The sequence below is a fragment of the Pseudopodoces humilis genome, chromosome 2 (genome assembly GCF_049639895.1).
Source record: "Pseudopodoces humilis isolate 2021_Gansu_Grassland_sample_001 chromosome 2, ASM4963989v1, whole genome shotgun sequence".
NCBI classification, from domain to species: domain Eukaryota; kingdom Metazoa; phylum Chordata; class Aves; order Passeriformes; family Paridae; genus Pseudopodoces; species Pseudopodoces humilis.
In genome coordinates, this window is record NC_142201.1 from 2,698,596 (window position 1) to 2,724,807 (window position 26,212).

The following is a 26,212-nucleotide window of genomic DNA, read 5'->3' on the forward strand; positions in this document are numbered from 1 at the left end:
AGAGAAAGAGACACCAGTGCAACAGGTTCATGGATTCGGGGAACAATCCAAGTCGTGTGAAATTCTTTAGTCTCTGGCAAAGTGGAAAAAAAAAAAAAATCCACCTCTAAGTGTTGCCCTTTTAAATGCAAAACAGCTGCTGCCTACTGGCACTGCCTGAATGCTGCACTTGACAGCAGAATTCCAGCTCCTGCTTTCCTCTGGTCACATATCATGGCATTATTAATATCTGCTAATGGCATTTAGATCCCTGTTTAGCAGGGATTTGGCTCTGGGTGGTGTGTTCCCTGGGGTTTTGGGGTGGGAAGAGTTTGGGTGGTGAAAGACTCATCCCAGTGTTTGATGTGCTCCTTCTCCCAAGGGAAAGGGAAGGAAGTTATCCAGGCACTGTGGGATGTGCCTGCAGGTGATGCTGGGCTGTGCTGTCCTGGAGCTTGCTGGGATTTGGAATTCCCAGGAATTACAGTATAATGATATCCAAGGGCATCACACGAGCCTGCAGCAACATCCCTTTCCCTGCTGCTGTTTGCATTCTCAGGGAATCCCATAAAATTCCAGCGTGGTACCAGTGGCAGTGCACAGGCTTTAAACCCTGTCTGCAAGGTACCTGACTTCATCCTGCTCAAATCATCCCTGCCTCTGCTGTCTGCAGCTGGGAAACAAAAGTAGAAAGGCAAACCCAGAAAAGCCATCAAAGGAAAGGGGTTTTGTGGATAAACACGTTGGAAAATTTGGTGGTCAGGGATTTCAGCTGCTGCAGCTCAGTGTGTGACAACCATAACCTGAATTTATTTCAGATGAGGTTCAATCTCCCTTTTGCCAGCAGTAAAAGGGGTAATCGATAACGTTGAGTTTTTATCCTTCCTCTTTTCTTAGCGTTATACAACCACTCATAACCTTATTTATTTAGGAAATAAGGCCTTTCAGGGACTTTGATCAGCCTGGCTGAAGTTTCTTCAAAGATTAACTGGCTTCTTTAGAAGTAAATCAGTTTCCTCTGAAGCAGGTATTTGCTTACCGCGTAACTGGGTGTTGAGAGCTGTGCAGTTATAAAGTTTGCTGGGCTCAGCTGTAGATTTCCTTAACACACAGTGCTGACATCACTGAGTCTCCTCTCGGACTCTTTCTCTTTTTTTCTTTTTTTTTTTTCCCTCTCTTTCTCCCTCCCTCCCTCTCCTCCCTCCCTCTCTCCAGTTTCTTTATTCAGGTAATTCCAACTCAGGCTTATTTCAACTTGTTTTTGACTGACAGCGAGAGAAGGGAAACTCTCTGAGGGGTTTGTTTTGTGTTGGATTTTTTCTGTTTTGTTTTTTTTTTTTTTTTTTTTTTTAAATGCACACATGCTTTATTGAAAAGCTGCCCAACCTTCTATAAAAAAGATTGTTTGACTTGTCATGACGATAACATCTAGTAAGGAATCTGAACATTGCTCTTTTACAGGTAAGAGGTATTTGTCAAAAATCCATACATGCTTAGCAGTGCTTTGGGAGCTCTGTGGAACTGGAAGCTGAGGAGTAGGTGCTTTTCCTATTTTTTTTCTATATTTTGGTAGTTTAAGGATTTAGAAACTGTGTGTAAAAGAAAAAATGTTTATAAAATTATGCCTTTTTCTGGATTTTGACATAGAGGCAGTTCAGCAGTTAAGCAAAAGCTGTCACAGTTTGGTCTTTCCACTGATGTAGAGCATTGAATATGGGGTTTGTAATGCATGGGGCTGAGATTTTTATATGTTGGGGAGGGGGACAGATGCTGAACCTGTCTTTGTCACTGTTTGCCTGGCAGGGATTTTTTCCTGTAGAAATCCAGAGTGCTGTTTAGAGCATTAGAATCGGAACTTTCAGCCAGCTCTTGCTCTTTCTTTTTCAGTGCAGAAATCAGTTTTCATTGGCATGGTGGGAAAACCTGCCTGGAACTTTATCCTGTCCCTGTTACCTTTGTGTATAAGAAAAGAGAATGTCATTTTTAATGTGGAAGGTGTAAAGAATGTAAACATGTCTGAGTTGGAGAACTTCAGGCATTGTCTTCCAACTTTTGCCTGTGTCTTCACACAACTTGTTTACGACAGGTCTGACTTTAGCTCATAATCACAATCGAAGCCCGTGGTGCAAATTCCCCTCTACTTTTCCACTGCCTCCCTTTTTATTTTCACACTGGGATCCTGCTGCAGTGAGAGTTACAGATAAAATCTCTTTTTCTCCATGAGGTGCTGGTTGTGAAGAGGAACAAAGCAGGCTTTCCTTTGTGAACCAGGAGTATCCACAGCACTTTTAATTAAACCTTGTTCCCTCCCAGACTGTATTTAGAGGCATTTCCAGGGTCTTTCTGATCGCAGTGCCTGTGTGTTTACCCACCAAGTCTGTGTTTTCTTGTGATTTTTTTTTTAATTGAGGGGAAGGGAGAAGATTTGCTGCTAAAGAAATGTCTTCTTTATTTCCCTGGTTGTAAAATGTCACAATGCTCTCTGCACTCCCTAATAATCAGCTAACAGGAGGGAGGAAGCAAGCCTGGAGTGTAACACGGTGCTGGTTCTACAGTACAAACTGGCATCACTTTTATAAAGCAGAACTGTAGACCAGACCAAAAACTTCCCCAGGAATTCCATCCCAGTAAATGAGGCATGGCCTAGAGACAAAAACAGCAGCAGATGACTTGGGATTCAGTCTTCCAACGTACATACAATAATTCAGTCTGTTACTTTTTATAGAATTTTAAATGAAAACAAATAGTTCTTTTTGATCCTGGATCCTCAGGCAATGAGGCAAACAAGTCATTAGCCCACAGCCCTGATTGCAGCTGAATTTTTTATTGATTTATCCAGATTTCATTAAAACAGTCTGGAATATTATTTCTGCCTCCTTTCCTGTTTCCCTCTCCTCAGACACACAGTCCACAGACACAGGCTTTGGGAACAGGTGGAGACCAAGGCTGGGAAGCACCAAGAAAAACAGAAATGTTATTGTTTTACATGCTGAACCTCAGAGCATTTTGAAATAAATTTTGATTCACTTTCTTTCAAGGAAAAACAAGGCAGGTTTTGGGGTGATGTGATGCCTTTTTGGTTTGTTTGCTTGACGGAAGGAAAAGTTTTTACCTTTAGAGGCACCTTATATGTGTATGAAAATTTTAAAAAAATCTTGATTATTGTATGAAACAATTAAAAATCAGTGTTGTCAATTTACTAGGAAAGAATTTACCAAATGCTAAATATCTGAAAGCTGAGCTGTCCTTAACCCCTTGGGATGAGAGAAGTCATGAATGGCTTGAGTGACTTATTGCAGGCTTGAGCATCATTTCAGCATTCAGTGTGTCTGGATGTGTTTTTTAATATGGCAAAGAACTTTTTGGGTTGATATGGTAAAGAGCTTGGTGGTAATAGGGTAAAGGGCTTGGTGTTAATATGGCAAAGAGCTTGGTGTTAATATGGTAAAGAACTTGATGTTTATATGGTAAAAGTCTTGGTGTTTATATGGTAAAGAACTTGATGTTTATATGGTAAAGAACTTGATGTTTATATGGTAAAAGGCTTGGTGTTAATGTGGCAAAGAAATTGGTGTTAATAGGGTAAAGAACTTGATGTTTATGTGGTAAAAGGCTTGGTGTTTATATGGTAAAGGGCTTGGTGTTAATATGGTAAAGAGCTTGGTGGTAACAGGGTAAAGAACTTGATGTTTGTATGGTAAAAGTCTTGGTGTTAATATGGCAAAGAGCTTGGTGTTAATATGGTAAAGAACTTGGTGTTATATGGTAAAGGGCTTGGTGTTAATATGGCAAAGAGCTTGGTGTTAATATGGTAAAGAACTTGGTGTTATATGGTAAAGGGCTTGGTGTTAATATGGTAAAGAGCTTGGTGTTAATATGGTAAAGAACTTGGTGTTTATATGGTAAAGGGCTTGGTGTTAATATGGTAAAGAGCTTGGTGGTAACAGGGTAAAGAACTTGGTATTAAAATGACAAAGAATTTGGTGGTAATAGGGTAAAGAGTTTGGTGTTAATATGGCAGAGAATTTGGGAAAAATGCTGTGCATGTTCCTGGAGTCAGCAGGGGAAAAGCAGCTCCCAAGGACCTTGCTGTGGAAATGAAACTCCTGCTTGCTCTGTGCTGAGTGGTGTGAAATACATGTGGATCCATCACAAAGCAGAGCATCTCTGCCTGCTCCTCAAAGCAGGGAATTGTTCTGTAGGACCAGAGTAGGAAATTGTGTGGCCAGCACACCCTGAGGTTCACAGCAAGGCAGAGGTCGTGGTCAGGCAGAAAGGGAACAAGATGTGACAGGAGTGAAGCTTTAGGTCATTGTCACCCTTCACTGGACAAATATTGCTTGGACATGAAGAGGCATTTTTGGGATGACATCTTTGTGGTTCTTTACACCCACTGGGGAGAAAGGTGTTCAGCAAATTTCATCTTCCAGCAGAGCCTTCTGCAAACCTTCTGCTGCCTCTGGTGAAAGTGAAGTGCTGGGACAAGGGTTGGTCCCATTTGAAATCATATTTGGTTCCTTTCTGGTTGATTTTTCTCATGGAGTTCCTCAGCTGGATTTGTCTGTGTTCAGAGAGGCACCTTCTCTTTGTCATGACTCAAAAATCATAAAGTAAAATAAATTTTGACTGGGACAATAGTATAACCTGATTTGGATTAATTTAATCTCCATTGTTTTAACTGAGGGGTTTCACTATTGGTTCAATCTGGTTTCACATCATGAACTTTATCTAAAATTAGCACTTCTGCGCTGAGAATAGATGATAAAAATGGTTATCTCTTCAATATATTACCATAATCTGTAGGGAAGGAGTATATATAAAAATGCACCTACTTAGATGACTTTAAAAGATGTATTCTTAGAACAAACTGATGAAGAGAAAAGGGTGAAATATATCATGATCAAAATTTCCACTTCTCTGTAGAATTACACAGCTTGACAAAAATATATAATAAAATAGATACAAATAAAATAACCAGAATAAATAGGATAAAATAGAGGTTTACATTTTGATCAGTGAATAAATTTTCCTTGCTAAATGATTTTAATTTAATTTTTTAATTTCCCAAGGAAAATGACAACCAGATGAATGTTTTAGTGATTTCCTGACCTTGTCTGTGAAATTTTCCCAAAGCTTCCCCTTCTTTTCTGCTCAGCAATGATCAACTCCAAACTGCCCAGCCTGGAAACTTCCATGCCAGCTGTTCTTTCCTGAACCCCTCCAGCCTCCCACCCAGACTCTCATTTCCAGAGAACACCAAAAGTGTATCAGCATCTGGGAGGAGGTGTTGGAACTGCAATCCTGATCCGTTTCCTTATGCAAATGGCAGAACTTTCTCACAAAAATAGGATGAAAACCAGAAAAACTTTCAAGGCAACATTTTATTTTAGCCCCACATTGAGTTTGGTTGACTGGCACAATTAATGGCACTTGGTAGTTGATATCTGGACTGTTCCCAGCTTATTATTTTTAGATTAAAACTCTTTTTTCCCTAAGAATAGGCAGAAATTAATTAATTAATTCACATAATGAATTAATTAAAAATTAATAAGAAAGTAATTGTTGTAGGGGAGTCTGTTGGGGTTCCTGGTTCTTGAAGTGCTTTCCTACTCTGTTCTTGCAGTATAAAAAATCCTAAAAAGCTATCCAAAGAAACTCCAAACCATTAAAATAAAATGAAGGCACTGAACCTTAAATTCATCATTTTGAAATAAAAATGGATAAAATTTAACTATATTTTTTGAACAAAAATGTGCAAAATTTAGCATTGATTTCTTTTCTTATCAGAATAAAATATCCAAAGCTGTGACTTGGTCATGACCCAAAGTGATCCTTATTGGTAATAAATCTCTGCCCCTCTTGAAGGTCTCAGACTGGGAACATAAAATCTTATTTTAAGAAAATTTCTTTGTCTTTTTTGTGCAGAAATGCAAAAAGACACATTTCAGTGGGGCTAGCCCAGTGATTTATCTTCCTGCTGTACCTCAGTGTGGAGTTCTGCCTTTGCAGGTATATTTTTGGTTGATAAACAGTGAAAATGTTTGGGAGGATATCATGCCTTTAAATGGTTTAGATCTTATAAATAATGATTATATCATCAAGGAAAATCTTTTGTCTGTGATTGCTTTACAATCATTAAGAAATACAGAGAAATACAAGAAATTTGTTAACCACCCAAGACATCACACAAAAACTGAAAATGTGTTAGGAATCAATAATAACCTCTCTGTTCTCACAAGAAACTTTGATTTAAGCGCTTTTCTACATAAGCTGAAATATTTAGGGTGAAATCTTCAAAAAGCTGGAAGAACGACCAGATCCTCATTCCCCAGCCTCAGGATGAAACAGTGGACAAGAATTTGCTGAGTTTTTAAAACTCCAGGTGCATTTAACAGGAACTGCTCCTGATCTTTAGTTCTGCTCAGCTTGAGGAAGTACATGCCACCAAATAATTCTGGTTTAGCTTTTTGCTCTTCATCAACTGATCACTCCCATCTTGCTAAATAAATGGTAGGTGAACCATGGTGAAAAGGAGAGGAGGATTTGAAATCACACCATGACAAGGGGAAGCTTTCAAAGAAGCAGCAGTGACAGAGGTGTAGGATGCCAGGTTGTTCATATTTTGGAATTACACAGATACAAATATTGGGGGTGGTGGTGCCAGGGGCTGGACACGAGCCCAGGGGTGCCCAGGTGGGCAAGAGGCCCCTGGCCCCTGGGCTGGGTGAGGAATTGTGTGTCCAGCAGGAGCAGGGCAGGGATTGTCCCTCTGTGCTGGCTCTGAGAGGCCCCTCGAGGGCTGGCTCCAGTTGTGGCTGGTGCAGGAGAGCCCTGGAGGGGCTGGAGCGTGTCCAGGGCAGGGAACGGAGCTGGGAAGGGGCTGGAGCCCCAGGAGGGGCTGAGGGAGCTGGGAAAGGGGCTCAGCCTGGAGCAAAGGAGGCTCAGGGGGCCCTTGTGGCTCTGCACAAGTCCCTGGCAGGAGGGGACAGCCGGGGGGGTCGGGCTCTGCTGCCGTGTCCCAAGGGAAAGGAGGAGAGGAAATGGCCTCAAATGGCACCAGGGGAGGCTCAGGGTGGAGACTGGGAAAGAAAATTTCCCTGGAAGAGCGGTCAGGCCTTGGGATGAGCTGCCCAGGGAGGTTTGGAGTCACTGGAATTGTCCCAGGGGAGTCTGGATGTGGCCCTTGGGGACAGGGTTTGGGGTGATGCTGCTGGGGCTGGGGTGAGGTGGGACTGGATGAGCTGGAAGCTCTCGTCCCACCTTGATGATTCTGTGATCCTGTGATCATGGATGAGGGAGCCCTCTAAACCTTCAGGCTTGATGAATCCATATTTTATTTTAGTGAGGGTTTTGTGACAGTTTCCATATTGACATGTGACTTGTGACAGGGAATGTCACAGGCAAGAACCTTTAAAATAGAGCAGACATATCCTGCACCTTATTTTAGCATCCTATATGGGTTGTTTTTATATAAGAAACCTGTTCATAATCTTCAGTGCATAATTTGCATTTTTTACCACAATTAAATGGTGTGTGTGATGGAAAGGGCACATCATGGTGTGTAATCTCACCTGGGATCCCAGACAGCACAGCATTTCATTGGGATTTCATCTGAAAGCCTTCAGCAGCACAACTCAGACTTACCTGTATTTATTTAATATATTTAAACTGGATATTCCAGCTTAAAATGCACACCTGTACCAGGTAATCAATGTGTGTAATTCTCATCCTTCCAGGAGGAGAGTGGTACCTTCACACACACTGGAACAGTTGATTTTCATGGAATAAATAAACTTGGCAGCTTTCAAAAGCTCTGGCCTTGCTATAGAGGTGCAAGGAAAATACAATTCCAGCTGTCTAAAAGTTCAAGATCTGATCTCAGGTCATCTGGCACTGCAGGGACATGGGCACATCCATCCCTCAAGGTATCCCAGGTTTCCATCCTGGAAAAATGCGTGCTTCCAAGGAAATAAATCACTTACTATCCATGCTGATGCTGAACATAGCCTACAGTCAGAACAAATTATTTCTCACAGCACAGCAGGTCCTCAACACACACTGAAGTCAGATGAACAAGAGGAAAACTTTGGATCTGCTGTAAATTATTTTGGATCTAACAGTGAGGGACACACAGGAGGAGCTTTGTAGGTGAACACAATGATGGGGAGAAGTTTGTGGAAGTTGCCTCTCAAAACAGGTGGATTTTCAGGATATGGGGAAGAGGGGAATTTTATTTATGACACATGGGAAGCTATTGTGGAATGGGAGAAGTCTAAACCAGGAAAGGAGCAAGAAGTCCCCAGGGATTGATTTGAGGACAAAGAGGAATGAGATGCCAACAAAGAGCAGAAGAAAGCAGAGCTATGGGGGTCAGCAGCTGTGGAAAGGTTAGACTGTGACCTCTAGGGCTATAGAGAAGTGAATATGTTTGAATTAATGAAGGAGAAATTAAAATGGTCAAAAGAGAAGAAAAGAAATACAATTTTTTTTATCCCAGCATTTTCGAGTAGGACAGACAAGAAGGACTGTGAGCCTGAGGAGCCTTGGAAAATGTTATAATTAATAAACTGAAACTCTGTGCTGGAAGAAAAGGTGGATTTTGGAGATGCTGTGGCATCAAGCTGCCTGCAGACCAGAAGTCTGAACTGTGCAGCAAGTGGAGCAAGGGAACAGCTTTTCAGAAAGAGCTTTTACTTTGGGAAAGGCTGAGTTTAACACCAGTGAATGGAGGAGTTTTCTGCTTTGCCAATGAGCTGCCACCTGGCTGGTGGAGTGACAGTCCCTGGACTTTCAGCAATGCCATGATCCTAACCCCATCTGAAATCTGCTGCAATTTGGGAGATTCACAGCCCTGCTCAGCTGCTTTTTGCCATCACTTATCTTCAGCACTTACCTACAAAATATGAATTCTGTTCAAACAGCACTAAAATAGAATATAAACAGCACTAAAATAACACAGAAAGGTCTACCAGTTACACATTTCTCATCAAGTGTGTTTTCCAGTGAAAATGGAGGCTTTATTAAATATTATAGGAAAAGTACAGAGGGTTGGAGAACAAAAAGGTTGATTTTTCCACTGGAAGAATGATCTCTTGTGGGAGATGCAGTTGATTTCCTCATTCCCCAGTTATTCTTTGTGCCTAGACTGAATTTCCATTGATGCGTCGAGCCTCATTACAAGGCGACAGAAAATAATTGGGGAAGGGTGGTATTTTTTGTTCTCATAAATCAGGCAGCTTGGAAAACATCAAAGTGCCTCCTGAAAGCCACGGCATCTGTAAAACTCAGAGAAAAACAAGGTAGAGGAGCTGCTGAGCGTTGTAGGGTTTTAAAAATAAGTTTGCGGTGTCCTGAGCGCAGTAGGAAAAAATTCTCGGCGGAGCAGGAACAATGTTCTATTCAGCCTGATGACTCCAGTGATCAAAGCTGGACCTTCCCGAGCTCCCAACTGGAAAAGATTGCAGGAGCTTTGGAGATGACATGGGATCATAAAGGAGCAGCCATAAAGATAAGGGATGTGTAAATAAACCAGCAAAACAGGCTCCTTTGAGGGTAAGGAAACGCAGGGGCTTTGAAAAGCAGCGTGAGGTTTTTGTCTTGTTTGGGCACATTATCACTGCTTTCATGGAGGCTCCTAAGAAACTGTGAGGAAAGGAAAAATGAGGAGGGAATTGGAGTTGTGTTCCCAGATCCCAAGGACCAGGACAGGCTGTGTCACTCCAAGTGTCACTTGTCCCCGAGCCAACCCACGCTGTCCTTACAGTTGGCTGAGACTTTTCAAACAGAAGCCTTATGGGCTGAAAAGGCAGGTTTAGATGGAAAAAAAAAAAAAAACAATTCTGAAAAGCAAAAAAAAAATTGTATTTTGACTTTGTGGAAGCGAGATGTCACAATCTGTCACTCCAATGAATGCTTTGTTCCTCACCTAATTTAAATGAGACGCACACACACACATATTTCCATGCAAACCTCAAAAAGAAAGGTTTAGTTTTGCTTTCAACAAACAGCCAGAATGACCTTTTTTTGTTTTGTTGGTTTTTTTTGTTTGTTTTTTTTTTTTTAATTTTCCAGAAAAGTTGAAACTTTGTTGTTTTTTTTTTTTTTTTTAAATTTTGTTTTGATATTTCTGGTTTGGCGAGAAAATCCAAAAACATTGATGTGCACCAGTACTTTCATGCTATTTCCTCCCTTTCCGAAGCCACAGTCTCTGCAGCAGACTGAGGGGTCTGTGTCATGGAAACTGGCAGGGATCAAGCAATTTGGGAAAGCAATGAGGAAAACAAAGATTCTTTTCCCTCTGATTTCTTGGGAGTTTATCTGGAAGACACAACAGAGCAGGGCTGTGTAAGCTCCCAGTCAAGAGACTCAGGAAATGGCTTCTTCTTGAAAAAAAAATCTATTTTATTCCAATTTTTTGCAGATACATGAGTGACAATAAGTTCCTGTAAAATGTTAGCATGTTGCTGATTGAAAGGATAAATAATTAACCTGGCCTATTTTAATTTCCATCACCTAAGAGTGAAGGGATACAAACCAGCCCACGTCTTTAAATCCATGGGCTAATTTCAGCTTGGCTTGGCAGGTGAACAGAGGCTTCAGAAATTATGTTCCAACAAGCTCCATGAAAACAGGGAGCTCTGTTAAGTCAGAGAGGATTTATTAATGCCTTCCCTGAGAAGAGGAAATCCAAGGGGGGCCAGCCTTAACCAGACATTAGAGAATCCCCACGGAGGCCAGAGAAATGGAAAAGGCTTTGGATGGAGATTGAGTGTTGTTACAGATCTTGGTGCACCACCTTTCCCCAAGTTTCAAATCCAGGTTGGTCAGGGTTTGGAGCAACCTGGGACAGTGGAAGATGTCCCTGCCCATGGCAGAGGGTTGGAACTGGATGATCTTTCAGGTCCCTTCCCACCAAAATCATTCTGGGATTCCTTGAATTTGCTGGTAGCCCAAAATACCCAGTTAAAGGGGGCAGAGAATGACATGGCTGAAGCCATTTCCACTTGAAAGTCCCCATTGTTTCTCACCATTAATCTTTGATTTTCTCTCAGCCCCCACTAAAACACCAGCACATTCAGGAGTGTTAAGTACTTCATATGGACAGAATGGAGTTTCACCAACCAGCAGCTGTTTTTACTTCACATTTATTAATTTTTAAATCTCCTTGGCACTCCACAATTCCAGCTGAGTCCCAAGCAAGCACTGGGGCTCAGAACCTCATAAACCTTAGAAACAAAGCATTCCCATGGAGGACACTGAGGTTCTTTCCTATTTCTGCTCTGAAAATACAGGTATAACTAAATTCTTCCTTCTCCTCTTCACGGTTCTCCCCCTAAAATGTGCAGGAATGGAAAAAAGGGCATTTTTCCACTCATTGCAAGGAGAATAGGGAAGCTTGGCACAGGAGTAAGCTATGTGCTGGAATTTGGGTGGGTCTAGGAAAAAGCACAGACTTCAGTGGAAAACATATATGGGTGTGTGTGGTGTATGTGTGAGCAAAAGCCTTTTAAACCTTAAATTAACCACATCCATGGATTGGTCAGGAACAACAAAAAAACCAAACCAAACCAAAAACAAACCAAAAAAAAAAAAAAGGAAGGAAAAAAAAGAAAGCTGCCCTGAAAAGAAACTTTTGGGTAGTGCTGTGGAGAAGCAACCCTACACCAATGGGAAAGTGTTGCTGGTATCTTTAATTCTTGCCTGACCATCTCAGGGAGGCAGGGGAGAGGCCCTGGTTTGTACATCAGAATTTTGGTGGTTTAAAGGACCCCCATGAGCACTTCTGTCCCCTCTGGGAGCTGGTGAGGGGCAGCAGGGTTGGGACAGGACTGGGGATGGGGACAGGGTGTGTGAGCCCCAGGGTGACCCCAGCACACTTTTGGGAGCTGTTTTAGCAAAGGACTTTGCTCTGCAACCCAGGTGGTGGTTCCTGGTCCTTGTGGATGTGTCCAAGGCTGGACATTTGAGGAAATAATTTTATTTCAAGATCTAGAGACTTTATTAAGGGTAATAACAGCCCAAAGGGGGATGTGTGTGAAAGAAGGTGCATCCACAACTGACTTTAGATAGAGCAAAATCTCCCCCATCAATGTTTTAGACTTGCAACTGTGCTTTACAGAACTGGGAATCACAGAATCTTCTGGGTTGGAAGGGTCCAGCAAGGATCATCAAACCCAATTTTTAAGGGAATGACTCATCCAGGGATTGAACCCCCAGCCTTGGTATTTTTGACACCAGCTGAGCTCACAACACCATGGAATGATATTTTAAAGAGTAGGAACAAACCTCTGACTTCTATGTAAATGCACATAAATGTTTGCCCATGAAATATCACATTCTTAATCTGTTGGACACTATTGAATTTTCTTTCCAGCATTTAAAGTTTTTAAGTTTTGTTTAGGTGTAGTAGCTTCCAAACATTTGTTTGAGATGAAGCAGAGCTTGATCTCCATTTATCAGACCTGGACAATCAAGGGAAATGGGTGCTTTAGGCAATTTGAAATCTTTGTAGTGCAGACAAAATAGGGTAGGAATGAACATTTTTGAAGATGTTTTTTCTCAAAGAGAATATTGTGCACCATTGCTGTAATTCACTGTAAAGTAATTAACAAAAAAGAAGTCAGTTATATGATATTATTAGCATCATCTGTGCTTTTCTTAGAAGAGAAAGACATCCAATGTAAAAATAATTTAGATTTGAGTGAGAGAAGTGAGTACTTTGTCTCACAGGCTGCATTTTGTCAGCATGAGAGAAGTGACTCTTTTTAAAAACATCTTCCACAGTGTGAACTTGTTCACACAGGCAGGGCAATTCTTCATAACCAAATAACTTCCTGCAAAAATCAGCTTGCAACAAGTTTTAAGATGAAACCCTGACAAACCCATCCTTCTTTCTTGGAAATGTGCTCTGGAGGATGGCAAGCACCACTCCAAATTCACTGGTGTGTCCTGGCCATGCAGAGATGACAAAAATTTGGATTATTTAGCGGGTTTCTCTGTATTTATCATTGCTCTGCCTACATGAAGCAGCACAAATCAGCCACAGCAAACAGGTAAAAAGGATCCAGGAATTCTTTTATAGGAAAAACTTTACTCCAGTAACAGCATCCACCTTCCTGCTGGGTCAAGGTGTGCTGCTTCCACAGTTAGATTTGATTTTGTCCACATTAGGAATAGATGAAAAAAAGGTTACCAATATATAGACCTTTAAATAATATTATATTTTTCTTTTCCCTTACCAGCTTCATGGCCTTTTGCACCCTACCATTACTTTGAATACTACTGAGGTTTTTAGATGTTTTAAAGGGACAGGACTTTTAATTTTTTTTTGGTGGAAAACTCTTCTCATAGCCTGCCATTTCGGTGCTGAGATTTGGTGGGCACACAGAGATGGAAAATGATGAGCAGGTTTATCTCTGCAGAGTATGTGAACATAATATTTGTGGGGTGTTCATGGGGCATTAGAGCAATTCTTAATGAGCTCGTGGCATGGGCTACAAGAGAGCTGTGATTTACTGGAAATGTGATTTAGGGGGAGAAAACAGAGCAAAAAACTCTGCCCCAGCTCCCTGCAGGGAGCCTCGCCCCCATGGCCACACCTCCAGCTCTGAGAGAGCCCTGGTGTGCAGTGACTAATTAAAAACAAACCCCAACTTGACTGGGACACTGCAACCAGCTGGCACCACACAGTGTAATTAAAACAGGGAGCTGCTGAGCCCCAGGATGTGCTCCTTTCCTTGTAGGGTTGGGATACAGGTAGGAGATGATGCTCTTGTGGTGCTGGAACCTGGTGTCTGATGTTGGGTTTGGGGCACCAGGGGATCTGTCATGAAAAAAAAAATATAAAGAGGAGCACAATTATAAATAAATTATCTGCTCTAACTGGTCTGAAATGCCCCAGTGCTGCCTGATAAATGTCTTTCCTGTCCCAGCTGAGAGTCAGGGAGAAGCAGCAGCCCTGGGGAAGGCAAATCTGCAGCTGTTTCATCCCAATTTTTGAACGACCAGCAAAGCGCTCGCTTTTCTCCCTGCCACGACTTGGCACACTCCTCTTCGTTTTCAACCACCTGCTGACAATTGAAATTAAAAATCCAGGGGAAGTGTCTGGTTCTGGGTTTGTTTGCTTGCTTGTTTTTAAACAAAACCAGATTTTTATTAGGCCAAGAAATGACTTTGGAGGAAAAAGGCAAACAAACAAGAAAATAAAGCAGAGCAGTCTTCTGTTCCACTAACCCCTCTTCAGCTTTGAAACAGATGCAGCAAATTTCAAACCAGCTGCAGGCTGGCAAATCAGTTGCTCTGAATTTAACTTTGTTGTTATTATATTTATATTTATTATTATTATTATTATTATTATTACTATTATTCAAAGTGATGAAGTGATGGGTGAGTACTAGGAAGGTTAAAAACAAGGTGCTGTCCCTTATCTGCTGTGAAAGAAGGGAAAGAAGGACACAGCCAATCTATGGTGAGCAGGGAGTGACAATCCCAGCAAGTTTATCATGGAATCATGGAATGGTTTGGGTTGGAAGGGAACTTAAAGCTCATCCAGTGCCACCCCAGCCATGGCAGGGACACCTCCCACTGTCCCAGGTGCTCCCAATGTCCAGCCTGGCCTTGGGCACTGCCAGGGATCCAGGGGCAGCCCCAGCTGCTCTGGCAATTCCATCCCAGCCCCTGCCCACCCTGCCAGGGAATTCTTTCCTCACATCTAAATCTTCCCTCCTTCACCTTAAGGCCATTCCCTCTGATCCTGTCACACCCTGTCCCTATGAAAAGCCCCTCTCCAGCCCCCTTTAGGAACTGGAAGGCTCCTGTAGGGTTTCCCTTACAGCAGTCCAGTCCAATCCCTTTGTTCTCCTGCTGACCTGGGAGGGGATTCCCTTCCCCTTGAACTTTTTCCAACATAACCTCAGCAGAAAATGGCCTCAGACTAATTATTTTCTATCTCGTTGGCTAATGAAGCTGCCACCCTGCGACCTGAAAACTGAAAGGAAACACAGACATCCCTTGTTTTGGGCACAAAACCATGAAACTCTTGGCACGTGAGCTGGTGCAGGCGGATTTCAGCCAGGTAATTTATACCAGGCAGTATCCAAAGAGGCAGAAATCAAGAGAAAACGTGCCTTTGGGGCAAACAGCTCACCCACCTGGAGCCCCAGCCCTGGAACCAGACTAAAGAAAGGCAGCATCAGCCCCTCTGGGTGCTTTTCCCTGGGAGCTGTGCTCCGGAGAGGTGGCCTGTCCCCACTCTGGGATGGGGAAGGCAGCAGGAGCTGTGTAAAAACACTTTCCCAGTAGCCAGAGCAGCTGGCTGGCCAAGGGCCCGTTCCCAAAAAAGGAATTAAGTACTTAGGAAGGACTTAGGTAGGCCTGAGTTGACTAAGTGAAAAACTATTTTGCAGAAAATCCCTGCCCAGCTCCTGTTTCGTGCTGGAATGTTTACAGGTGTCTTCATCCCTGACCCTCACCCTGCTGGATGCCCAGGAGCTCTGCGTTCAGGCATGCCACAAAACACCACATGGATTAATTGATATTGTGTCTGAGCAGGAAGAGCCAAAAAATGAGGCATTCCTTGGCTTGTCTTCAGTCTTCTCCCAACATATCCCCTGCTCTCCTTCTCCACCTCCCTCCTGCAAGGCTCCTCAAACCCTGTGGCTGCTGCCACTTGTGGTCCCAAATCTGATCCCTGGAGGTGAAGGTGAGACTCCTCCTTGAGTCTGAGCTTCATTCCCACATTTCTGACTGATGGGGAGCTGGGAAGATGGGGAGGGGAGACCTTGCACTAAATGAAGCTTTGCAGAGTCTGAAACCACTGAAACAGAGTTGTTGCTGCCTGTGGCAGGGGGTTGGAATGAGATGACCTTTAAGGTCCCTTCCAACCCAAACCCTTCTGTGATTCTCTGATGTGATGGAGAGGTCAGGGATGGGTGGTGTGAACCTACAGGGAGATTTTTGCTGAACATAAAGCGTTATGCAGTCAGCTGCACACTCCTCTGGGGGTAGGGTAAGCACTCTTGGTTTGGATCTTTTGATTCACAGAGAGTGAGGAGAGGAATGGGATAGAAAACAAAATGAGGGGAAGCAGGATAATGAGTGATGCCCTTGTGGTAAAGGGCATCCTTCAGGGAGAAAAATGACAGGATTTAGATGCTGGAAGTCCCTAAGGTCATCCTGGAAGAGGAGAGTGGAGAAATAGTGGCAGTGACTGCAAAACAGGACAACAGTTGGCACTGAGCTCTCTGGAAGTTTAGTCCTGGCTTTATATTGGCTGCTCAGCTCAGCTGGGATAGGACATCACTCTGTTCTGTCCCAGCATGGTTCCTTCTCTGTGCTGAGATGTTTAATGCTCCCACAGCAGCCCAAGATGTAACTGGAAGTGCAGGGTATGAGTTTGATTAGCAAAATGCAACAATAAATGTCCCTTTCAGCCTTGCAGAGCAGCTCTGGCACCCAACCTCCCAGAAACAGAGAGGGCAAGGTCCCAGGAGTCTGTTCAGACTTGTCTGTGTGGAAAGAGCCAGGGATGGTTTGCACAGCAAGAATGAGGAAAGGGTTTGTGGGTGGGAAGAGCATCACAGCATGGGCAGGTTCTAAATGTTTAACTGCTCTCCCAGTGTTTGAGAATACTTTGGAGCAACAATGTGCCAGCCAGGGAGGCATTCTAAAGTATTTTGTACTGCACTGCTGAAGAAAAGCCATTCATAAAAAAATAAAAAAAAAACCCAAGACAGGTTTCTGGGGAATCTTTCTTTGGTTGTTTTTGGTTTTTTTTCCCAGCTGTGCATAAACCATGTTTCTGAGCACAAAAAGGAGAGTCTTGTGATGTGAGGAGTTTATTAATTTCTCCCTGGAAGAATATTTGGGTGTGCTTGAAGGATGTGCATGGCCAAGGCCCCTGCTCATCCCCAGAGCCCAGGGCAGAGGCTGGAGGGCAGGATTCTGGGAGGGTGGATGCTCACTTGCAGTGTGTGAACTGCTCACACCCTTGCAGGATGTGCTTTTTCTCCCCTTCGAGGCCTGATCCAGAGACTTGGGAATCACTGGGAGCTTCTCCATTAATTCCAGTAAGCTTTGAGTCATCTTTTGCCTCCATTCTGCCTTCTTGCTTGTTCTCCTATTTTTTCACCTCAGTGTATTTCCAAAGGCTCCTCTGTGTAAATCCATAATTACTGCAGAGCCTTGCGCCCTGTCCTGGGGAACAACAACATTCCTGGACAAATCTCCCTCAGAAACAACACTCAGGAGATATCTCCAGCTTTAATTCATCTTCCATGCCCAGCAGGCAGCAGCCTAGGAGAGACAGATGGATTTGGGTTTTCACTGCTCTGTGAATGGTTGATGCCCTGGCCCTGCTGTGAGTGATGTAAAACCCATCTCTGGCTTGACCACTGCACCCCTCAACCCTCCCTGTGCTGGGCCAGGACGTGTCCCTGCTTTCACCTGCTCCTGGAGCCCAAATTGGGAAGAGTGACCATTCCCAGGGCTAAACTGTGCTGATGGGTGGCTCCAAGCTGAAGGCACAGCTTTGGGAGCTGATTTTGACTTGAGGGTGTATTTACGGCTCTCTTGCCTCAGTCTTTTTGTGATAAAACCCAAAAATGAGTAAATTTAGCCTTTCAAGCCTGTGAGTCACCCTGGTGCACTGAAGGGCTCTTTTTGGAGCCCAGGGCAGCAGTGTCCAGCTGTGTGGCTGCGCCAGAGGCAAAGCACCCCTTTTTCAGCCTCTCCTTCCCTCCCTCCCTCCTCTCCTGCTCCTCTTGAATTCCATAACTCAGCCACCGAGCAGGATTTTGCTGGTTGACAGTTGTACAGCATAACCTGGTGCACAGCCCAGAGGGAGGAGGATGTTCATGCTACGCAGAGCACTGAGAATTCAGGAGGCACTTTTGTAACCTACTGAACCACATCAGACCTAGGAAAGATCTGAAGATTATGCATCCCTCCTCAATGTTTTCTTTCCTCACCCCGGGCTTTTCATTTCTTCGGTGCCAAGCCTGGTTTTTTTTTGGTTTTTGGGGTTTTTTTTTTGCTGGTTGAAAAAACAGCTCAAGTTCTGTCCCCGTCTCGGAGTGGCAGCGAAGCATGCGTGAGGATTTGCTCCAGTGGCAAAGCCATATCTGATTGGGGAAAAAAAATAAAAAAGGAAAACAGCTGAGGCCCTTCGAACAAGTCATGCTCCTGTACGCTTTTAATCACTTGTGTCTGCCAAGAGAGGTCTTGCACAAGCAAAGCTGGCTCCATGCAAGAGGAACATTTTTGCGTGTATGCAGGCTGGCCCCGGCTCCCTGATAATGTGCTCCCTGGAAGCAGTGGCAATGTGCTGGTTAGACCCCTGGCTGCTGGAATTACCTTCATGTCAAGGTATTCATGCTTGGTGGTTTGGTATGTAGCTCTGCGTTTTATTGACTTTGAACTTCCATATGCTCTGAGGGGGAGTCTCCTTTGGCTGCTCCTAAAGGGCTGGTGAGGAAAGGAGGTAATTCAAAGGGCATCAGAATGCTAAACAATCCTGAAACAATTTCATTTTCTTCCCTCTTGAAGTATGTTTCCTTAGCTCTACTTCAGCTCAGTTTTATTTGCAGCTCCACTTGGATTTACAGCAATAAAAAGTAATTTATCAGTGTAAAATCAGTTAGGGAACAGACAGAAGTTCTTTTAATTTAAAAATATACGTTACTCTTATTATTTAAGCTTGGTTGTTCATATTAACTTACTGTGGTAGATGTGTTTTGTGATTTAGAGTGAGCATAAACCAAACAAACCAAAGTATTTTGGCTGAGGTGCTGGGGTTGATTGTCAGGGCAGAGGGTGTGAGGTGCCTCTATGAGATGGGAAATAGCAATGCAGGTGCTATAATGTGTTTTTTACACATACAGACACCCATAAATAATTTATTTGGGGATATTATAGTGGTCACTTCACTCAGCAAGCAGTGGAGAAGTGGGGGCAGGAGACAATCCTCATCTGAATCTCCTTTTTTTATTTTTTCTACTGATGGTTTCCTCAGAGTTTCTTCCCCCAAGTGATTGCTGCTGGCTGCTGCCAGGGATAAGGGAGGGAAGCAGAGGCAGCGTGACAGATCCTCTCTTCCCATGTCAGTGTGACAGAAAAGGGAAGTATTTCTGCAAGGAAGGGAAACCAAGAGGAGTTTCCCTGGGGAGGAAAAGAGCACTAGAGAAATTCGGGATCACACAGGAAAGAGTGATGTGAGAGAAAAAAAAAAAAAAATAGGAAGCAAATCAACACACACAAAAAAAAAACCCTGCCACCAAAAAAAGCAGCAGAAATTGGCTGGGATCCATTTCAGGAAGTGGCTGTAAAGCTGAGTAACTTTGTCACAAATCAAGGGAGGACACAAAAGATGATGGGGGAAATTTTTTTCTTGTTTCTGAAAAAGCCTCTTTCACCTATGTCAGACTCCAAAATTTCCTGCTCTGCTACATGTGGGGATAAACATTACACGTGGGGATGGGGTAGATGGACAGTGAGAAGCAGCCTTGGCTCTGAGCTGGAGTCTGGAGTGTGCCAGACTTGTCCAGGGCTGCAGCACAGCTTCATTTCTCAGCTGAAAACCTGAAATGGCAAATTTTACAGCTGTCCCTTTCTCTGTTGGTACAGCCCAGGGAAATTCCTTGTGTGCCTTGAAAATTCCTTGCTGCCTCCCATCTTTTGGGGGGAGCTCTTCTGCCATGGCATTTTGGTGTCTTATCCGCAGTGCTGCCCTTCAGCAGGTCTGGAAATGTGGGGCTGCAGTTTCAGGATTCTTTTCATTTGGGGCTCTTGGACAGGGAACAACCTATTCCAGGGCAGAGCAGAGAGAGGGAAAGGGCTGTTCCCAGGCCCTTGGGAGGGATGAATCTTTTCCTTCCCTGGCAGGGTGGGCAGGGGCTGGGATGGAATTGCCAGAGCAGCTGGGGCTGCCCCTGGATCCCTGGCAGTGCCCAAGGCCAGGCTGGACATTGGGAGCTCCTGGGACAGTGGGAGGTGTCCCTGCCATGGCAGGGCTGGCACTGGATGGCTTTAAGTTCCATTCCAACCCAAACCATTCCAAGATACTCTAACTGTTGTTATTCCCACTGCATCCCACACACACATGCCAAGCCCTGGTGCAGGATCCAGGGTCTCCTGGGCATGGCAGAGCCATGGTGAGTGTGCAGAGCTGAGTGTCCTTGGGCCATCCCTGACCTTGGACAGGTAACTCTGACCTCCAGACACCCCAGGAGCCCTGTCCCTGCCCCTCCAGCCCAAACCCACCGCTGGAGCTCCAAGGAGGGGAGGTGGAGCCTTGGCTGTCTCCATCCCTGTGACCTCCAGGCGAGGAGGAACTGTCAGCCCTGGGAATTGCTCCCAGGAGCAGGGGTCCAGGTAGGCTGAGCAAGGGGCTGGGATGGGGATGTGCCTCCAACACTGGAGCAGAGATCCCAGTGATTGCTCTGGTGCTGTGGAAGTACTGGCTAAGGGGAAAGTCTGCTTGAGAGGGAGAGTTGTGCTGATTTCAGAACAGACTTTTGGGTATGTTTTAAATCCATGTCCTATCCAGGGAGAGGCTTGGTGTGGGGAGCCTCTTCCCTGAAGAACCTGCACTTGCCTGAAAGGTTTCCCATTAGAGGCTGCACATATTTACCCTGACAGTAGTGCTGGGCCTGAGGAGCAGTTGCATGTACAGTCCTTCCCAGCCCTATCCCTCCCAGCCCCCACATTTCCTCCCGTTGTTCTTTTTCAGATCACTTGAAGGTTTTTTCCTGTTTATTATCCGGACATGCTGCGCTCTTTGTGTTGATTTGACTGTCACATAAGGAATCTCCTACTGGGATCATGGATGCGCTCTTTTCTTTTACAAATATATATCTGTGGCAATGGTTCATAGCTGTGGAAGAGAAATGTTGGTGATTAAACCAAAACTGGAATGAGCTACAGTTATGGGGGCTAAGTTTAATTACCCTTTCCCAGAAAACCTGCAACAGTGTGATGAGTACAGTCACAAACTGAAATTCTCCTTAATTGACATAACAGGAAAGGTACTTCAGTGAGTAATTATGCTGATGTCCTGGGCTGGCACATTTGTGTCCCACAAATATATCTTGTACTTCCTGCAAAATTCTTTTAAGTAGCTATAAGGAAGACATTATTTTTTTTTCTTTTATTTTCTTTTTTTTTTTTTTCCAGAGGTTGGCGAAAACTAATCACTGACTTGGAGGCTCTTTTTGAGGAAAACAATGGGACAAAACAATGCCTTTTTGTGAGACCTGCCAAAGCACAAAGGATGCATGGGATGTTTTTTTTCTTTGTTGCTTTTGTCAGCAGGAAGTTTTGTTGTTGGGAACGACTATAACATGCACTGTCCTTGCTCTACGTAATCGCTGTCTGGTCCTGCGAGCCGGGTCCGGTTCTGTGCCTTGTCCAGCTGGCACAGGCAGGGCTCTGCCTCACCCTGGGGGCTCTGCCCAGCCCTGGGTGCTCGCACTCTCCCTCTCCATCCGGACTGATACCCACTAAACCAATCCAGGAGTTGGTGCTCCAATGATTGCTGGGGTCGCGCAGGTCAGGGCCCACGTTTAGAATGCTGACTTTGGCAATTACTTCCTTTTTTTTAATTTTTTTTTTTTCTCCCCCCCCCTCAGACAGCTTAAAATGTGGCTGTGCTGTCCAGTGCAGACAGCTTCAGAGTGTCGCACCCAGGTGTAAATATTCCAGACCTCGCCTTTGATGTGCTCAGGTCTGCTTTGTTTCCCTCTAGGTTAGTTGTAGGTCCGTCACAAAGAGCCAGATCCGACTGAGTAAATGACTTGTGGAAGTTAATTGTTCCCAGTGAAAGCTGGTCTGGCTCATTCTGCCTCCGTCGCAGGAAGGGACAGAGGTGGTGAGCTGGATCTGCGTTCTGAGCCCAGCGACTTTAATTCTGATCAGATGTCTCTCTTCAGGGCATTAAAGAAAACCTGCTCACTAATCAAAAAGAGCCTCTTCTCTAGAGAAACGTAAGGAAAAAAAAGAAAGATTTAATGCCTTTTACAGAAATAAAGTACTGATATAAAATTTCAGCTTTGACAAATTTCTTTTGCAGGCTATCGTAAAAGAAACCTACTTCTCCATACTTGGCAGGCACCAGAATCAAAGAATGATTTTTTTTTATCCCTGGAAAAAAAAAAAAAAAAGAATATAAAATTATTTGTAATGTCAGATACTGTACGGTGGTAACTTTATATTCCAGCTGTTTTTATTCACTGCTGCTGTGTTTAGATTGTTTGTGCTTCTCTCCATCAACATTTTCAAATACTCCTCAAAGTCGGCTCTGGCTTCATTAAGTAACAGCTTTCTTTTCTCCTCTCTCCTCAGGACTGAAGCAGTGAGGATGGAGCCCACAAAGATCAACATGTCCCGCGTGCCCCTGGTCAGCGGCGGCATCGACAGCGCCGTGCTCAAGGCACACAAACCCCGCGTGATGTCCAAGAGCGGCCACAGCAACGTCAGGATTGACAAAGTCGATGGCATTTACCTGCTCTACCTGCAGGACCTGTGGACCACAGTCATAGACATGAAGTGGAGGTACAAACTCACCCTGTTTGCTGCTACTTTTGTCATGACCTGGTTCCTCTTTGGGGTGATCTACTACGCCATCGCTTTCCTTCACGGGGACTTGGAGATGAACAAGTTCTCCCCAAAGCGGGAGCCGTGCGTGAAGAACGTGGATTCCCTGACTGGGGCATTCCTTTTCTCCCTGGAGTCCCAGACAACCATTGGCTACGGATTTCGTTTCATCACCGAGGAGTGTCCCCACGCCATTTTCTTGCTTGTGGCCCAGCTGGTCATCACCACCCTGATTGAGATCTTCATCACAGGTACCTTCCTGGCCAAGATCGCCAGGCCCAAAAAAAGGGCAGAGACGATTAAATTCAGCCACTGTGCTGTCATCACCAAACACAACGGGGAGCTTTGCCTGGTGATCAGAGTGGCAAACATGAGGAAGAGCCTCCTGATACAGTGTCAGCTCTCTGGGAAGCTTCTTCAGACCTACGAAACCAAAGAAGGGGAGAGGATTCTGCTGAACCAAGCCAGTGTCAAATTCAACGTTGACTCCTCTTCGGAGAGTCCCTTTCTCATTTTGCCTTTGACCTTCTACCACATTTTGGATGAAAGCAGCCCTCTGAGAGACCTCACACCTCAAAACCTCAAGGAGAAGGACTTTGAGCTCGTGGTGCTCCTGAATGCCACGGTGGAGTCCACCAGTGCTGTCTGCCAGAGCAGGACTTCCTACATCCCTGAGGAGATCCACTGGGGCTATGAGTTTGTGCCTGTGGTTTCCCTCTCTCCAAATGGAAAGTACGTGGCGGATTTCAGTCAGTTTGAGAAGATCAGGAGAAGCACAGATTCTACATTTTACAGTATGGACTCTGAAAAGCAAAAGCTGGAGGAGAAATACAGGCAGGAGGACCAAAGAGAGAGGGAACTGAGAACAATGTTGTTACAGCAGAGTAATGTTTGATTGGATGGACAAACTATTCTGAATAATCCTTTTCCTGCAAACTGAAAAAAACCCACACTTTCTGTGCTGTATGTCTGCTGTGAAACCAGAAGTGAAGTCCTTTTCAGGATTATTTCCTTTTCAGTCCTGTTTCAGCAAATAGCTTTGGTGTACAGTAAATTTACCCCTTTGGCCGAGTTGTTAATCAATTATTTTGTAATTAGGCAGGATTTCTTCGTTCCCGATCATGACTTGGCGAAATTTGGATTATGTCAGACCTCTGCCTTATGCCACCACTGAAAGCAGACATGCCACTTTCCTTTTGGAAAGTGAAACTGGATGCACTGTGCTGATTCCCTCGAGTATTTATTTGACATGGTTTTACTGTGAACGTGCAGGGACAGCACACAGCACTGCTAGAGGAAAACGTGCTCCTTTGAAATAGGTATCTTTAAAATGTGTATTCTCGTACCAGGGATCACCTGCGTGGGGATTCCTGGCGCTAAAAGTAAGTTGATTGAAGAGACAGATGGTTGGATGTGGGAAGGGCTTCAGGGAGGGGTTAAACTCCTTCTTAAATCTCAAAGGAGGGTGGCAAAGCAGTGCTGGGTGGTGGGGAAGAGAACTCGCTCTCTGTCTCTGCTGCTCGGAGCTTGTTTTGTGATTGTTTTAGGATCACTCACTTTTTTTTAACCTTGCTAATGCCTGATTTATATCTGATAGCAAAAAGGGGAGATGAGGGCAAGACACACACAGGATCACAATAGTAATCAACTAAGGTTATAGCTGGCTTTGAGACACCTGGTTTTTTTTATCCAATGTAAATAGTTTGTAACAGCAGCATAACAATACAATTCTACAGATTGCTTGCTTTGCTCCGGACCGTATTCAATTTTGGTTAAAAGAAAGCTGTGTAATATCTGTAGACAATATTTACTTTTTCTGGCAGCCATAAAGGACAAGCATTCCTTTCATCCAAATCAATTTTGGTCTACTAAAACCATTCCATTAATAAATGAATTTAATTTGAGCAGCTCCTGATCTCTTTGTGGCACGGGGAGAGGGTGAAGTACCCTGGAGAGGCTGAAAGAGCCGAGTGCTTGGAGGAGACATTTGGCTCTGGCCCAGAGCCCTGGGAACGCTGCAGTGGCCAGAGGACAGGTGGCAAACCAGGGTAGCAGAGGTGTCCACGTTGCATCTCTGTTATAGAGGCTTTTAAAATGGGAATTTGAAATTATTTCTGCCCCACACTGCTTTGGCAGCTCTCTGAGTTCTAGAGATTCTTTCTGTTCCTCTAAAGCTTTGGCAAGGAAAAGCTGTTTTAAATGGGTCTGGCCTGAGAGCCACCAAGGCTGGCAGTGATGGGAGGATGGGGGGGGTTGGAACCAGATGATCTTTAAGGTCCTTTTCAACTCCAAGCCTTCTGTGATTCTGTGACTTTTGGCATCATTGCACTAATATTTTTTTCTACCACTGCTGTGCTGAGCTTCCCAGCACCGTGTGGCCTGGTGGAATGCAGTGCTGCAGTCTGTCAGACAATATTCTATAAAGCAAATAAATCCAGTTTGCAGCCTGAAGAGGCACACAGCAAGCTGAGCACAAAGGTGGCACCAGGGGTGGATGTCAGGAAGAAAGGAGCACACACTGCAGGGGCCTGTGGGGTGTCTGTGAGCGGGGCAGGAAGGTGATGGTGAGGAAGGGCATGAGAAGTTTACAACCGCTCATTTATATAAGTTTTTAGCTCTCCTGTGGGGGAAAACATACACAGAATGATAGAATCATGGAATGGTTTGAATTGGAAGTGATCATCTTTCACTGGACCAGGCTCCTTCAAACCCCATCCAACCTGGCCTTGGGCTCTTCCAGGGATCCAGGGGCAGCCACAGCTTCTCTGGGCAGTATCCAGGTACTTGTTTGAAAATATAAACTTCACTTAATCCACAGAGTGCATCCACCACGGAGTGAACAAGTTCTCTCAAACCACTGTAGGCAGAGTCTGCCTGGCATTTGTGGAAAGAATTTCCAGGTTGTTTTATGCTGTGTGGTAAGACAGGTTTGCAACTCCATATAGAGGATGTGTTTAAATTATGGATTGTTAATTTCAAGTTTTTCCGTCGCTTTTCCTGATTTCTTGTTTCATCACACACATAAATTGTGTGTGCTCCAAGAATTTTTGCAGTCACTTCATCCATCTGAAGTTTGTGTCCTACAACTCAAAGATGCTTTGGGATGCTGGGGTGAAGGTGCACAGGTGTTTTAACTCTTCATCTGCCAAGCCCTAGTACCCATGTTTTGATAATCAAACAAGCAACCCAATTTTTTTTCTCTTAATCCAGACAAGGACTCAGATCATTCCTAAAATAATTGTCACAGCTGTGTATTGACTAGAAAACAGCTTCACCAAGAGCAAGTGAGCTGGTTCTTCTCCAGAAACATGACCTGATCCCTTTGTACACCAATCCCAAAGTTCAGTCACTGTGTTCTCTAGGCCATTCCAGTCATCTGATTATCCTGGAGGAAAAAGGCATCTTAAAGCTTCTTAAAGCAAAAGCTTTGAAAAGAAAGAAAAAAAAAAATCAGAAATGTTTTTCTTTGACCTTTTGGTCCTGCGAGGAGAGGAGAGGAGAGGAGAGGAGAGGAGAGGAGAGGAGAGGAGAGGAGAGGAGAGGAGAGGAGAGGAGAGGAGAGGAGAGGAGAGAGGAGAGGAGAGGAGAGGAGAGGAGAGGAGAGGAGAGGAGAGGAGAGGAGAGGAGAGGAGAGGAGAGGAGAGGA

General features: G+C 44.3%; 1 protein-coding gene across 9 annotated transcripts; it reads left to right on the forward strand.

Moving 5' to 3' along the window:
• The first annotated feature begins 1,048 nt into the window (after positions 1-1,048).
• On the forward strand, positions 1,049-24,470 carry KCNJ15 (potassium inwardly rectifying channel subfamily J member 15). Of its 9 annotated transcripts, XM_088052207.1 has the most exons (3): positions 1,049-1,207; positions 1,441-1,514; positions 22,315-24,470. In XM_088052207.1, exon 3 carries the CDS (start codon positions 22,331-22,333, stop codon positions 23,459-23,461), a length of 1,131 nt encoding a protein of 376 aa, XP_087908333.1. In that variant the 5' UTR covers positions 1,049-1,207; positions 1,441-1,514; positions 22,315-22,330; the 3' UTR covers positions 23,462-24,470. The 9 variants fall into 9 exon arrangements, with proteins under 9 accessions (XP_087908333.1, XP_087908335.1, XP_087908336.1 ...); XM_088052209.1 differs by lacking the exon at positions 1,441-1,514 and having other exon boundaries at positions 1,049-1,276; XM_088052210.1 differs by lacking the exon at positions 1,441-1,514.
• Positions 24,471-26,212: the final 1,742 nt, after the last annotated feature.

Bases quoted from the DNA above. Each gene is read 5' to 3' on its own strand.
- KCNJ15 (XM_088052206.1), top strand. From the start codon at position 18,221: ATGCAAGAGGAACATTTTTGCGTGTATGCAGGCTGGCCCCGGCTCCCT. The intron at 18,364-22,314 runs GTATGTAGCTCT...CTCTCTCCTCAG, and splicing joins TATTCATGCTTGGTGGTTTG to GACTGAAGCAGTGAGGATGG.